General features: G+C 33.5%; 2 protein-coding genes across 3 annotated transcripts in view; both read left to right on the top strand.

The window, feature by feature from the left end:
* LOC118196875 (INO80 complex subunit D-like) overlaps positions 1–16,845 on the top strand; it is a 165,096-nt gene that overhangs the window by 9,846 nt on the left and 138,405 nt on the right. For both annotated transcript variants that reach the window (XM_085815138.1, XM_085815137.1), the window contains exon 2: positions 14,476–14,590. The gene's annotated coding sequence lies outside the window, so the exon portion shown is untranslated. The remainder of the gene's footprint in view (positions 1–14,475; positions 14,591–16,845) is intronic.
* Positions 9,652–10,341, top strand: LOC118200579 (histone-lysine N-methyltransferase SETMAR-like). The gene has a single exon (XM_035372539.1). The coding sequence runs from the start codon at positions 9,652–9,654 to the stop codon at positions 10,339–10,341; it is 690 nt and encodes a 229-aa protein (XP_035228430.1).

Below are 16,845 nucleotides of genomic sequence, written 5' to 3'. Positions count from 1 at the left end.
AAAAGTATAAAAAATAATAATTCTCCAGGTTGTTGCGTCAGAGATGCAAAATATTGGTTGGTGTACAATCAACAGTGTTTCTATGTTGAATGCTTCAGTTTGAGATGCATGCCGAGCAGATACACAGCTATGGAATCAAATTATTAATCACACAAATTTATGCTAAAATAATTGTTTCTTCAGCAGTGATGTGTTTTATATAGTGCCTAAGTGAAATTAAGAAGCAGGACTCTACGCATGCTTTATTATGGGAAAAAGAAAACAAATTGCACATGTGTAAAACATACCCTCCCCCCCAAAAAAAAAAAAAAAATCCTGAAAGAAAGAAAAAGATAGGTGATGGCTTTGAGGTCCGGATTGTAGATCATTCGGGATATTAGACATCTGGATCTTGGACTTTGTACTGTATCATGTGCAGATGTCTGCCACATTTAAGTTTAGGGAAAATTTTTTGAATATTCTAACTATTCAAAATATAGAACTGTTCAAATTGCTGTTCTGTTTTATATATTACTGTTTGCTAATATAAAAGAATCTAATGGATCTGAATCGGATTTTTATTGCCATCGTATCTGGATTAACAATATTTAACCAGAATTATGGATGCATTTTATTTTTATAACTTTCGCTTTGAATGTAAAATTCCTTAAAATATAAACCGTGGCTTCTGAAGAAAATTGCAGAAGCAATCAAATAGAAATAAGGCTCTAGGAACATAAATAAATTTAAGTCTTAGCCAAATTAGATTCCAAACATTTGGGACAAGTTGGTGAAGCTTTAAATATCGAACAGAGAGTTAGGTACAGAATAATTAGCCTTCATTTGAATTTTTTCTATTTCAACATTTAAATATTATTATACTGCATATTTTCCAATTCTTGTAAAATGTAGGTATTCAGTTTGATCATGTTAAAATTAGTAACTTTATAAATAGCTGAATCTTGAATGGCAAATTCTGTAACGATGTTTGGGAAACTTCTGGTGAAACAATAAATTACTGGAGAAAATTTTCGTAATTAAGGTTTATTCTGCACAGCAAATAATACATGAGGCAGATAAGTTCCAACACCAAAAATTTTCCTGATGAAAAACAGAAAATATCTTGAAAGGAAATTCAAAACTACCATTGTGAGCAGCTATAGAAAACTTCAGTGATGTCACAGCTGAATGAGTCCTTGGGTTTTCATTTGTTTACTCAAGCAAGCAAGCTAACCTTGGATAAATGGACCTTGCACACAACCCACTTTGGAGACCATTGGCATAGGTGACCAGACTTCAGTTACTGGCACATATTAAATGTGCTTTTGTTGTACTTTGGAGACCATTGGCATAGGTGACCAGACTTTAGTTACTGGCACGTATTAAATGTGCTTTTACTGTATTAAACAGCAATTTTTTTAAAAATCTCATTTAAAGTAAATATTGTGTTAACCATATGTACAAGGGTTGGAACTTTAATAGTGGCAACACAGCTGAAAAACACTATGCAACAAAACCAAAGAATATCGCGTATACCACACGTGAACTACATACCTACCTTACCTCTCAGCAAAAAGACTTGTCCTGCCTACGTCACGCGCATGCAGAGTGACGCGAAGAACGGATCCTTGTATTAGCTCACAGTCTAAAGTAAGTGTTGTCAGGATGTTTTCAAAGCAAGAACAACGATGTTGGATAAAAATTGAATGTGCTAGAGGTCATACAGCATGATAGTGTCGTCAAGGGCTTCAAGAGGCTTGCGGGGAATCTGCTTTGCCTTTCAGAACCGTAGCTAGATGGGTGAAAGCATTCAATGAAGGACACCAAAACGTGGCAGACATGCTGCGGCCAGGTTGTCCGAGTGTCAGCGATGCAGACGTGCAAGCTGTTGCGCACTAATGGACAGTGATCGCCGCCAAATGATTCGTCAGCTGGCCGGAGAAACAGGGTTAGTGCATACAACTGTGCTGCACATTCTGAAGGAACGCCTGTCCATGAGAAAAATTGCTTCACGATGGGTTCCACTTCAATTGACGGAAATGCAGAAATGGCTACGATACGCTGCTGCCCGAACCCACCTGGAGCGCTATGAGCGCGAAGGAGATGCTTTTTTACGCCATATCATTTCGCTGGATTAGACTTGGGCCCGATCGTACCAGCCAGAACTGAAATGGAAATCAAACGAATGGCGTCATCACGGGTCACCATGATGTTCGAAATTTCGTCAGAACCCCAGCAATGTGAAAGTTATGGTGATTCTCGTACCGTTCCCCCACAGCAAACCGTCACTGCGCAGTATTACTGCTCATTTTTGGAGCACAATCTCTGACCAGCTTTGAGAAAAAAACAGCGACACTTTCTGCAGAACACTCCTCTCATTTTGCATGACAATGCTCGGCTGCATGCAGCGCAAGCTGTGACTGATTTATTCAAGCGATGGGGCTGGGAAGTGCTTTACCATCCACCATACTCCCCAGATCTAAGCCCTTGTGACTATGATTTTATTCCTAAGATGAAGGAACCACTTCATGGCACGTGCTTCCAAACTGTTCCTGAGAATCTTGCGGCAGTAGAATCTCGGGACCATTCAAACTATCAACAAAATAGGCGCTGCTACAGGTATTCTGCTACTTCCACATCGTTGGAAACGGGTTGTACACAATGCTGGCGACTATATTGAAGGACTGTAAAACATGGTGACATGAATCACTTTTGTATTCCTTGTAAATAAATAGTTGCCACTATTAAAGTTCCAACCCTCGTAGTAGGTGATTTTACTGTATGTAACAGATGGTGATGCCGAAACACTATTTTTAAATTATAATCTGTAATAAAATGGTGAGAAAAAGAAGTTATTAAAACAAAACCAATTTTAGTGCTGCTGTCTAAAAACTAATTAATTAATTAAATGTGATGGATCACATATTACATGATATTTGTGTTAGAATTTAAATTATTCGTGGTAAAGAAATGACATAGTCCAGGTTGAACAGTCAAATATATTGGGAATATTTTGGTTACATGAAAACAAGCAACCACAGCAATGCACACCAGATAAGGATAATGCGACAACAACACTACTGTTGCCAATTAACATTAAGTAAATATTGTGATTGGCATGCATATCTTATTTTTTTTTTAACAATTTGTTATGTGTAATAATTTCAAAACAGTATGTGCTGCAAATTACATGTCAGCATAAGATATAGATGTCCAATTTTGTTTTTTTTTAAATTTATGATGATGATGCTATTTTTCATAATAAGTATGGCAGGAAAAAGGTAAATACATAGTTAATATTGATATACATAGTACATCAAGTAATATGTGATGCATTAATTGTATTTTTTAAATCTCAGATGCTGTGAATTTATGTACAGTCAAATTCTGATTTAATGGGGCAGATTTACAAGGCCTTATCAGAATTAAAAGTTTATTTACTGCAGAATGCAGAAAATTACTACCACATATTTCAGTACTTTAATGCACTTTATAACTTAGTTTCATGATTTTGAATTATGTTTACTTTTTTTGTGTTGTTTTGTTTTGAATATCAAATTAATTTACATAACCAAATAAACTTATTTTTTAGATTCAGCTGTTTGAAAATGCAGGTATGTTGTCAATGCAGTAAAAGCATGACTACCCAGAAAGCTTAGGAAATGCCAGATTCTAGATACGTGAAAATTCTGGGTAGTTGATAGTATAAAAAATGGAATTCATATTAGAAAACTGAATAGTAAAAATTTCTGCTCTTAAATTATAAAAACAACTATCATATTTGTAATCTCCCGAGTATCGAAAACCTACATTTAAAATTATGTAAGCTTTAAAAAAAAAAAAAAATAAATAAATAAAAATAAAAACTGCATTTCAGACATAAAAGCTTATTTTGTAGGCCTTAAACAAGAAGCAAAAGCATCTGATTCGATTATAAAACACCTCCAAGCATAGGCAATGGTGATGTCGCCAGTCATTCTGGCAGAGATTTAAATGAACATATTATTGTTAATTTAGTTACATAATGAAGACCCACAAATTATGGATGTAGCATATAAAAAACTTAAATTATAATTTATCATTTTACGTCACCATTGTTTATCTGTTTTTAAAGTCACAAGTAGATTATATTACTGTCATTAAATGTGTGACTTTTCTGCTAAAATTTTGTAAAGTAAGATGGTATGGAAATATACTTGTTGGTGGGAGAGCTATTGATATTTTTTCTCATGAGAAAAAATATGCAGAATCATCCGAACTGCTGAAGATTGTGTCATTTGAAAGACTGAGAGAAGCTGTTAAAGATAAGATTCTTTTGCCAAAAATATTTTTTCCTGTTGTTGGAGTTCTATATCAATTTCTAAAATCATTTCAAACAGCTGATCATATGTGCTCCTTTCTGTACACAACTTTCCATAGTATGCTAAATCAGCTTCTTTCAAAATTTGTCAAAAGAGATTTATTGCAAGGGGCAAAAACTCCTGAAAAATCGATAAATATAGATTTTCTGGATCAAACCATTTATTGCAATGTTGCAGTATGTAAAGTGGGTATTGCTCCTGGTGCAAGTTAAAAACTAAAGGGGTAGTGTAGGAGGAATATTAAAGTGTATGAATATTTTAGTAATGAAAGGGAATTCAGAACTCAGAGAACATTTTTGGTTAAACTTGCATCAAAAATAGTTAAAATAAGCCCAATTAAGTACAGCTTGGTCAAATATATTTCATCATTAGATCCTAAGCTCATTGCATTTAATGAATTTTTATGTGAGTAAAGTATGGAGAGGTTACTGCATATACGGAATGTAAATAAATGGATGAATTCTGCAGCTGCAGATAAATCAAAAATGCAGTTTAAAGAATAATTGTTATTTAGAAGTATGGAAAGGCACTTACACTTAACAACATAATCTTTTAATAAGGATTTTATTAATAATTCAGTTCTAACTTGATCACATTACAGTGCCACAGTAGAAAGTGATTTCTCAGTTAATAGTGATATACTGGTAGAAAACTTTCAGGAAATCTCTTTAACAGCAATGCAAACTATTGATAATACCATGGAAGTAAATGGAGGTGTGATGAATATAACTCCTCATATATTTATGAAATGCCAGATCTGCTCATGGTGCAATCATCAAGCCCTTGATCACAAAAAACTGTGTAGTAGTAAAAATTAAAAAAATAAAAAAAAAAAAAAAAAAGAAAGAAAAGGAGTAAAAGGGGAAAAAATATCTTGCAAAATAAAGCGCTAGCACAGATTAAAATCTTGGAGTCATAAAAACAAAAATTGAACAGAGGTGTTTGTTCAGTTGACTCGCAAATTGTACAATTAAAACAACAAATCTAGTTTTATGCTAATTTTTTATTCATATTTTTTCTATTAATATTTTGTTTAAATATTCTTAATGTCTTTTTTGTTTTCAATTCTAATCAAAAATTGCATTTAGTTTATGCTTATACTAAACGTTGAAGTTATTAGAAGTTTGAAATTTTCTGAAAACGTAGCTGGAAAAGTTAGGAAGATTCATTCTCCTGTTTGAGTGGGAATCCTGTTATTTGTAACTTAAACCACATATGCTTTCCAATGATTTCAAGAAATTGAAGGTGCTGGAGATATCTTGGCCGATGGGGGAAAGCTGTGTAAGACCAAAAAGAGAATAAGCTTGGAGTTTTTAGTTCAGAAATAACTTCGGAGTATTGAAAGATTTCTGATTTGCTCTATAGTTGCACTTTGTATTGTGTTGTGTTTAATGTTCTCAGTAGTTTAAGGTGGTAACTACTGACCATGCTCTGTCAGATTGAGAAGAGCTGAATAAGCACTTCTGTGGAAAGTTCCTGAACTATAAAGTGTTTCTTATGGGAAATAAATTTTATCAAGCTATCATTGGTTCTGTGTGCATTCAGTCCATTTAGAACAAGTATGCACATGACCTTTTTGGTGTCAGTAATGGGATTGAATGTTGCTGACAAAATCATCTGAAACAACTGTTGAGAGTATTTCCTGCATCTACAGAAGAAATGAAAGCAGGCCAAAAATCTGTTAAAGAAAAGATGAAATCTATTCATATAAAGATGGAACTAGCCGTCATCTGCGTTAGAGAAGAGATGTAACTGGTTTGGAAAGAAAATTAAAAGAGAAATTTCTGTGATAATGGAAAAGAAATTTGAGTGTATCGAAGGCAGAATATACATGGTTGAAGAAATTCAAGAGCGAGTTTCTGCTGTCAAACAGCAAATCAGAGAAAAAATTTCTCCTGCCCAACAACAAATCGAAGCAAGAGTTTTTGCTGCTAAGAAGTTGGCAGCTTGAAGAAATCCATAGAGATAGCTGGACATATTTCTGACGCCTCTAAATTTGTATCTGTGTCTTCCTGACCTGCTCTAAAGTTAACCACGTATGATGGAGAGACCTCCTGCAAAACGTACAAGACTCAGTTCTCTATAATAGCAACTGCAAATGGATGGGATTCCAAAACTAGGGCCTGTCATCTCGCTGCTCCTGTGAGAGCAGAAGCAATGGATATCCTTCAAGCTGTGTTCGAAACCAAGGGCTAGACTTTGAAGCTCTATCTGGTGCATTTAAGCACTTATCCATTCCAGGATCCTGAAATACAGAAAGCTCTACAAATGGATGGTCAAAGATTTAATAAACATTCTAGTGTATGCAATGAAATTTGAGGCAGCCCAGCAACCAACTATAGAGACAGCCACCCAATAAGAGCTGCTCAAGTTCAGAAGACTTCTCATCTAGACGATTTAACCAGACAATGGCTTGATACAGAAGAGGAGTGACAAGAAACCAACCCTAAAGTGCTAGAACTGTAGTATTGAAGGCCACGTACAAAAGAACTGCAGAACACCCCAAAGGATGGAGGACCACAACCCAGCAAGGAGGTAGGAAACAAATTAGTAGCCATCTCACAGAGTGTGGGTTGCCAGATGTTAGAAGCTCCATTTTAAAGCACTTTCCATTTCTGCAGTGAGTGGCAGCAATGGGGCATGTTAATTGAGTTACTTGTAGTATGACTGTCAATGCAGGTGCTGATGTTACCATCATACGGACAGAACTGGCTCAACAACTGGAAGGTAAACTCATCTGGATACCGCCCTGCATTACCCTCTTGAGTGTATCCGGTGGTTAAATCAAAACTGATGGAAAGTTAACATCACTTTTGAGAGTGCTGAATGCCATCACACAGCATACGTGCAGATATTAGCAACTCTTGCATACTCGGATTAGACTCTCTTAAGAAAATTTAATTTTTTCTTAGCTTTAAAAATAATGAACTGCATTCTGCCTCTGAGGACATAAGCCCTATTTGGAATTAATGATGAATGAGTCAAATCAGTATAGCTCAAAACAATATCACAGAACTAGAAAGACCAGAATTTTACAAGCTGGATCCAGTAATTTATGGTGTGACATAGTGTAATGTCCAAAGAACTATAAAGCTGCATTCAGGTGGCGGCATAAAGAGCATAGAGGCATAGTCATAAGGGCATAAAATACAGGAGCTTCGTTCACACCTGCAAGACGGGGATCTAAGCTGTGGCCAATGAGAGAAGCTAAATTTGTGCATGCGTGGATGTGTCTACACCTTTTGTACGCTGTTTTCTAGCTCGATTGATTTCACGTGCTTGCTCTGCTTGTTTTCGTTATTTTGTACCATGGCTTTTACAGCTCACCACAAAGTTTTACTAGTATCTGCCCTTTTTATAAGCCAAGAGGCAATGGAAGAAGGTAAAAAAAGAAAAAGAATGAAATGGTCTGGAGATATTTTTTTGGAAAGACCAATACTTGGTTGGCACATATTTCTGTGCAAAGCAGTATGGAATATTTCTGCACTGTACTGTAGTACTCTCTATACTATAAACATGCACATTCGTATATATACAGTACAAAGTCCATAATCTGGACTCGTCGGGACTTCGGCGATTCCGGATTAAGGGTTTTTCTGGATTATAGATCATCAATTTAAGTCTGGTAAAATGGCATGCAGAAATTATACAATTAAAAATATGAAACCATAATTTATGAAATAAAGAGCAATTATGATCTAAAGGGTATCAAAATTTACAAAGAAAAAGCTTAATATTTATTTGTTTACTTTATTAAACACTTCTTTCAATGTAAATTGTTTAAGTTGCTTAGTTTTTTGTGTTAAACGCGCATGTGTAAACATTAAACGAGCATGCATAACATTAAACATGCATGCGTAAAGCATACAGAAAAAAAAGTTTGTAGCTTGAGGTCCGGATTATAGATCATTCCGGATAATGGACGTCCGGATTACAGACTTTGTGCTGTATATATATAAAACCTTCTTCAATTTTTATATATAATTTCTCTTACGAGAAATGCATTCTAAATACGCCTAATTACAAAAAAAAAAAAAAAAAATCTTGAGGATAAGTGACAGATAGCCTGTATATAATATTTTTCCTTGCAGGTATGAAAGCGGTTAAGCGGAAAACTGTACTTGCCATACGTTAAATTTTTTTTAAAATTTTCATTTAAAAGGAATATGTTTCTGTGCTTAGCACTCCTTATGAACTGTCACTGTCGATCACTACAGTAGTTGGCTGCACTACCAGTATAAATTATCGCTAGTACTAGTAACCCACAACTGGTCACCATGACCAGCAACCACCACTAGTACAATGCTATGAAACATTCACCCAACAATGTATTTTATGCTCAATCATTAAATACATTTTGCTGTGTTGCCAGAGCTGTTTGTATACATCTATTTCTAATAATTTGCATGTGTAAGCCACACCCCTGAATTTCATGTTTTTTCTGAAAAAAAAAAAGGGGGTTTACAATCTAGAGACTACAGTACGTAGTAAACACTAACTTTCAGGAATTTTTGTGGATAATTCTGCAAACCGCCATGTTTACATCATATGAGTAATTCAAATTAAACTCTGCTTTTGCTGTGAGATGTCGTAGATATGAGTTTCATCTACGTCTGTTGTCAGAAGTAATTACTTTTAATGAATTTTCATTTGGTGACAGATTATGACAATTCTTCACTCACTAGCAGACATGCATATTAAAGCACCAAAAAGAGTTAAATTTCAACATATGCTGTCATTTCTATTTACGACCAATATCTCAAAAGTAATTTCACATTGACAAATTTTAGGTACCCAAGTCTTCAAATACAACAAAACTATAAACATTCATACCTTATCTAGGAAGGAATTTCTACCAGAGAAATAGTATGAATTTAATGATCAAAATTCTATTCAAATGATAATATCAAAATTCTATTCAATGATAGTAATACAGAGTGGTTAATAATAACAAATGTTCTTCATTAAATTATAGTCCATGTTATGAATTATGTGTGCTGCTCAGTTTCATTAAAAGTAAATTCCTTTCATGGAGAACATAATTAAAAAACAGAACATCAACAGGAGACAAAATTGTCTAGACTATTGACTGTTGTTTTAAGGATATTTCACTACATTTTATCAAAAGATTAATCTTTTATTACTTATACATAGGTTTTTTTTTTTTCAACCTCCGATTGCACAGTATGATGGCCAGGTATGCGGCAGGTGGTTTGTGTGCATAGTAGGCGACTGCGCATCTTCCCCTCCACACGCTCTTTCACTGGGGTATTCAACACGCCATTTTCTGTTGAGCTGCAGTCACGTAAACATGGCTGTCACTATTGATTCTCCCGCCAAGTGTAAATTGCGAGCTGTTATTCGTTTCTTGCAGGCAGAAGGGAACAGTGCAGCGGAAATTCATCGAAGAATGAGTCGAGTGTATAGAAGCAGCTTTATGAGTAATGGCGTTGTTTGTGAATGGTGTCGAAAGTTTAAGGATGTCCAAACTAATGTGCATGATGAAGGGGGGCAAGGACGTAAGTCTGTCGCTACAGACGACATTGTTCAACAAGTTGACCAAGCAGGTAAGCAAAATCGAAGGTTCACCATAAGTGAATTATTGATGAAATTTCTGGAAGTTTCAAGATCTTCCCTCTCTATCGTTACTGAACAGTTGCGCTACAGAAAAGTTTGCGCTTGCTGGGTCCCACAGATGCTGACTGACGACCACAAAACTCGCCGAATAGTTGCAGCATTTGAGTTTCTTGACTGTTACAATACTGACGGAGAAGAGTTTTTGAAATCTATTGTGACAGATGATGAGACATGGGTTCAATATGACACGCCCGAAACGAAACGACAATCACAACTATGGATGCACACAAATTCTCCAAAGAGACCCACAAAATTCAAACGAACCTTTAACAACCGTAAGGTTATGGCAACTGTTTTTTGGGACCAAAAAGATGTGTTGCTTGTGGAGTTTATGCAGCCTGGAACAACAATTAATGCAGATTGATATTGTGAAACTTTGTGACACTTACGAAGAGCTATTCAAAAGAAACGAAGAGCCATGCTGACTTCTGGAATTTTTCTGATCTACGACAATGCCCGTCCTCACAGCGCTCGTGTAACCCAATGGCTCCCTCAGCAATTTCGATGGGACATTTTCAAACATCCACCATATAGTCCCGACCTAGCGGCGAGTAACGTTCATCTGTTCCCTGAACTGAAGCAGTGGCTTGGTGGGAAGCGCTTCCAAAATGACATGGAGCTGAAAGAAACCATCACAACTCACTTCCAATCATTGGCGGGGATATTTTATGAACAGGGTATTGCAAAGCTTGTTCACAGATATGACAAATGCCTCAATCATCAAGGTGATTATGTAGAGAAATAACCTGTATTGCACACTACTTTTGGTAATAAAATCTTTTTTGTATATTCACCTGTCTTTTCTTTATAGCCCATCGGAGGTTGAAAAAATATAGCCCTCATACAAAACTTACACCATTGAATTGACTATTGTGACTATTCTTAAATAAGTGAAACTAATTTTTTTAAAGTAATATTTTAACTGGAAAAAAAAAACAGATTTTTGATATTGGTTTGATGTTTTAGTAAAATTAATTCATGAAGTTTGTTTGGAAAGAAAATCAGCATTTGAAGCAAATAGTAATACAATATTTCCAGCTTTTTCAATAAATTTATTCTTAAACACAAAAATAATTAAACAGGAAGAAAATCATAGTAATAATTTATACACAAATAATAAGCAGAAAGAAAGTAATAATAATAATTTACACAGAAAAAATAAAATTTTTGCAAACTTGCATTTTTTAAAGAATTTTCATGATAAAATGAAAAATAATGGAAGGGTTCAATCATCTACAGGATCATACAGAGCGTGCATGATCCTGAGCTTAACTTTTGCTTTACGAGTTTCATCCATATTTTTCAATATATTTGAAAAAAAGCTCTGCTTTAACCACTTATGCCCTTTATACAGCCGTCTGAACACAGCCTAACAGTTCAAAAGTGGTACTAGTAGCTTTGACACTCGTTGACCTACTGAAGACCATCATCTTGGCGAATGTTGCCAATGTAGGTAATACGGAAGACATTAGAAAATGTGAAATGGTTGCAGCATGTACTCGAGTGATCTGCATTGATAAACTAGTAGTCTTCTGTCTCTCTGTCTTCGGAGAGTCTAACATCAGAGTTATCGGTGAATGCATGACTGAGTGATAAAAAAGGGAGTGCTGCAGAAATTGTCATCCAAGAATTTTGAGATGATTTCTCCCATCTTCTGATGTAGGTCAAATCAGTTTAGCACAACATGCAATTGATATGAGGGTTCACTACAGTCAAACGACAGATTCGTACCGATTGCTAAAGAGGAAGAAACAGAAGAAGTAAGAAACTTTTAAAGGGTATGCAATAAAGCAATGCTATCGAGCCTTTAGCAATACTGGTTTTTTATTTTATAATTTTACAAGAATTTTATAAATAAATATATAAAGAACAAATTGAAAGTTAATATGGATTTTTATTCCTCATAATGTTGAGGAATGTAATAGTATATTGGTTTGATATAGTTAGTGTATAGTATTATGCACTGTTTGACATTATCTTCATCTTTATTTCCTACTTTTTTAGAATAGTCAGATAAGTTTTAATATTAGTTTCTTGCAAAAATTGCATAGAATTTTTAAATATATTTATTTAATTAGTAGGAAAACCGTAATAATTCATTTCCCAAGTTTTCCAAATTTATCTGGTCTTTATTAAGGAGGTTTTGCAATTTAATTGCTTTCCTGTTCTTTTGGCTGAATTCGTTAGTTTAGCCATTTCTAAACTTTTTCAGCTGTTTCTTATAGTCAGTACTGTGTTCTCTCCATCGTTTTCACAGATGATCCATTTTGTTTCTGTAATAGTCTTTTTTTGGGGGGGGAGGGGAGGGGGCTTTTTCTATTTATTTGCTACCATGAAGTGATAGTAAGACGCTCTTACAAGCATCTATCATAGCAACTTGGGCCTTGGTTTTTGTAAACTTTGTGTGAAGTATATTATTTATTATTTTCAAGCATCTCATCTCATAGTCTAATATATTGTATATTATTTTTTTAACTGATTTATTGTTTTTAAGCATTTTTAGTTATATCATCCACATCATGTAGTTCATAACTGTGAGGTATGCAAAAGCATTAACAGTAATGGTTAAAAATAATAATATATTATAAAAAATACTGTTTTATAACAGAAATGTTGAGAAAGTTTGAAATTGGCTGTTGAATAAATGTGAAAGTAATTTTGAGGTATTTTCAGTGGTACTGTCACTAACCAGAGTGTCTATGAAAGCAATGTAATGAGTTGTAACTATCCCCGGCCATGTCATTTGTGTTGCTCGATTACTTCCTTATAGTTTGTATCTACTTTTTTCACACTTACTCATAGCTAATTGTATAAAACTATTAATAGCTAATAATATTTTTAACATTGAGGGAATCATCAAATGATTTTTACAGCAGTCTTTGTTTATAGTTATATTGCAGTTTATTTTACATTTAGTTTTTGTTCTTTTATAGTTGTTAAAATTAAATATAATAAAAAATGGATAAGTGCTTAAAAATAGATTTTCCGTACAGAACTAAAACTTCTGATTTTTGCATCTGTGCCAAGCATTTCCGAACAACCAGCTGGATCTGGTATGAGGTAGGCTGACTAGTTGCGAAATAATTCTGAAAGGGTGATCTTTCTTAGAAGAGAAGAAAATATTTTGGTGAATGTGTAATCTGGATTTTTTATTCACAAGAGACAAAGACTGCTGCAATCCTCTTTGTCTAATACTAAGGAAGTATGAAACCTTGATTACTGTTGCATCATTTAGAAACCAAGCAACCTAATTACAAACAAAAATGGGTAATCATGTAGTAAGTGTGCAGTCTAGATCTTTTAGTTATTTATTTTTTAGATGGCACCACTAAAAGCTGGGCATTTACATATTATCCCATTGACCAAGAAACTGTCAAGCAATGTGATTTAGTGGCAGTTATGGATAAGTGTCACATCACAACATGCTTATAACATCATTCAAACTAATTTGTTTGATGCAAACCCAATTGATTCTGTGTAAGCCTCCTTTTGTTTTTATGAACAAAGATATAAATTAGCTATTGTATTTTTTCTTCAATTTTGGAAAAAAAAAAATATTAATTCAAGTGCCATAGAATCATATTTGGGTACTTGTCTTTTGTAATGGTCTTATCGAGAAATTGAGTGCATTTCGACATTGGCAAGAAGTGGATCTGCACATGTGCAAGATATGGCTAACAATCTGACTGACTTTTTGTAGTAACATTGTGTCAATGTAGCAGGATCTTGTCAATTGATGAAATGAAAGTGTCTTACGAAATAAGTTATTGCTAAAAGTGTTAAAGACTGAAGGTCTTGCAGTTGAAGGTCATTGCAGTTGCTGAAGTTTGATGCTGCTGGAGAAACAAGGACATGTCTGATGACTTGAATCGATTCTAATTGATAATAAATAATAGTAATTTTTTTCCTGTACATGTTGATGAGAACACCAGTGTAATAAAGCCTTGATTCAAAAATCAAGTGTTTTGTTTTAATTAAGTATGTACAAACTTATGTATTAATTCACTCTAATTGCATGTTAATATTTTGCTATGGTGCAATAATATTAAAAAACTGTTTAAGGTCTTATTATATCCAATAATTCATGAATTCATTTTTTTTCTGCATATGTTATCACTAAATTTATTTGAAATAGATGATGTAATAATCACTCTTATTTCATTATATTTTTCTAACCTTATTTATTGCGGTCTGTTACTTTTATGGTATTAAAATAATACAGTGGTAAGATATATTGCAGTAGTGCCTGTCTGAGAGGAAGAGAGAGGGATTAGTGCTTTTCATTAAATACAAAATGATTGGGAGCTGCTGGACTGTGCATTATTATTATTATTTTAAAATCATTTTCCACAATCTGAAACACCTATTTTTGACTGTGTTATTTAGCAAGAATTGTATTTATGAGATTAATTTCATTGTCATTTCTTGTTATATATTTTAAAGTGGCTCAAGTATAAATGTTTTTGAAGTGTTACTTAGTTTTATTTTTCCTTTGTAGATTGAATTCCTAAAAGTCATTCCTTTGTGTGACTTCAGTTTTCGGCAGGATTCAAGATGCTGATTCTGAATTTTCGCAAAGATACAATGTTTTGGTATCGCTAGTAAATATGGAGGTGAGAAAATTGCTAACAAAGTGTAATTAGTAATAACTGAAATCATAACATGAACTCGATAATAGATATGCTTGCTGTGGGTATGTGTAAATTTGATACAATGTATATTTTTACTTCCTTGTATGAAGTAAAGAAAGTACTGTAATCATAAAAAATTCCGAGTACCCTATTTCAACAAAAATATCCACTTTGATTGCTATTGAATGCAATTTAATGATGTTTTTCCGTTATATCTGTACTTAAGGACAGAATAAAAGATTTTTTTCCCCCAGACAAATTATAAAAAGTCATTAAAAAGGAATTCAGAAGAGATTTTTTTCGTGGCGTCTGTACGTAAGTACCTCGCATAACTCAAAAGTGAATAATCTCAGAACATTCAAATTTTGTATGTAAGACTGCTATAAAATGTAGTTGTGCACTTCCTTTTTTGGTTACAATCAGCCACACCAAAAGTGTATAAATATATATAATATGTATGTACCCACTCTGTTACTCGGCTCATTGAGCTCAGTTTTTTTACTCTTACAGTGGTGGCCAAAATTGTGGACACTTTTGGAAATTTTTATGTTTTTGAACTTTGTATGCTTATAGAAAATATTATGTTTCGCAAAATGCAAACTTGTATATATTATTTTAAAGAGAATTTATTACTGAATTCAATACAAAACACAAAATTCAATTATTTGCAAATACAAGAAAAAGTTATATGTACTTTGATATAAATAAAAAACATAGTTATGAAGTGGTTTGTAATGTATAAATCATATAAAAGGCATCATGTAATAACGAAAGAAGAGCTTAAAACTCTTGTCAGCTCAATGAAATGTCGATGTGAAGCTGTAATAAAAAATAAAGGGTACCCTACTAAGTATTGATAACTCACTGCAATCATCACTATCTAATGTGTATCGATAACTATTATCGTTTAACTTTTTTTGTATTACAAATAATTGAATTTTGTGTTTTGTATTGAATTCAATAATAAATTCTCTTTAAAATGATATATGCAAGTTTGCATTTTGTGAAACGTAACATCTTCTATAAGCATACAAATTTCAAAAACATAAAAATTTCCAAAAGTGTCCACAATTTTGGCCACCACTGTATATGTTGGTAAATTGGGCATTTTTTGCTTTAAATGATTCAATTATGTTGTTGTCTTTCAGTTAAGGTTTTTATTCCTTAAGTTAATCTGCATATAATATTTGTAGAATTTTCAGCAATTTGAAAGTTCTTTAAGTGCTGCTAAGCCTAATTTTTTTTTTTTTTACCACAGCAGCCATATTTGTTTACATTTGAAATTTAGCGGAATCATGAATTAATTCTTTCTGCACGTTCAGTGTCTTTTGGCTGAGTGGGACCAAAAAGAAACTTTTAGAATTGTGCTCCAAAAATCTGCCTTCTTGCCTGCTGTCCGAATTGCTTGTTTTTGTGTAGAAACTGTAATTTGAATTGTGAAAATTTTTTTTTTTTTTTCTTAAATTGTTTTATCTGTAGTTGGTGTTTTATGTTGTTCGATATCTTTTAATTTTTAATGAAAATATTTTGAATTTTTATGTATTTTTCCCTTGCCATGAAGTGAGAACTGAATTAATTGAATGAGAAATATATCTTTAACAAAATTCGAGGAAATAAGTTGAAATGCAGGCAAAAATGCATATAATTTAATATTTCATACTAGGAAGTTATGTGATGTACTTTTCAGCTTTTTCTCTTGAACAACATGGATTTGAACTCATAGTTACTCTTTTCTTTATAGTCAACATGTTGCACCACTCTTTTTCTTTTCTTTTTTTTAATTTTAGAATAAGAGTTTGAAACATTTTCAGACAAATCACAAGAAATATTCCTAGAAATATATATATATATATATATATATATACACACAGTGCTCACCACTTATTAAACTCATTGGTGAATCAACTCAGCCACTTTATGTTCAAAATTTCAGGGGGGGGGTCACTAATCTATAGAAAGGCAGTTGGCAAAAGATGGGTTTATCAGTGCTAGAATATCTTACTCTTGCCCCTCAAAGCACTTCCTAGTTCATTCGTTTAACATATTTTGGACCCTGCCTTATCTTTCAGGTATGTAGTATTTCATTAAAATGGGTTTGATCAAATTTTAAATTCTATGACTGAAATTTTCCTATCCTTGTACTTGTTAGACACTCTTTTCAGAATCCTTTATCCATATTGGATTTCAAGAGACCTTTAGAAGTATTGTGAATGAACAAGAGTTCCTTCAGTTGATAA

Source organism: Stegodyphus dumicola, chromosome 4, assembly GCF_044657685.1.
Source record: "Stegodyphus dumicola isolate Sdum_Otavi_A_Nest chromosome 4, ASM4465768v1".
In the NCBI taxonomy this organism is placed as follows: domain Eukaryota; kingdom Metazoa; phylum Arthropoda; class Arachnida; order Araneae; family Eresidae; genus Stegodyphus; species Stegodyphus dumicola.
Note: the sequence above shows the minus strand (reverse complement) of the source record. Positions and strands in the feature narration are given on the sequence as shown.

Coding starts and splice junctions, on each gene's coding strand:
- LOC118200579 (XM_035372539.1), top strand. CDS start 9,652: ATGGCTGTCACTATTGATTCTCCCGCCAAGTGTAAATTGCGAGCTGTT.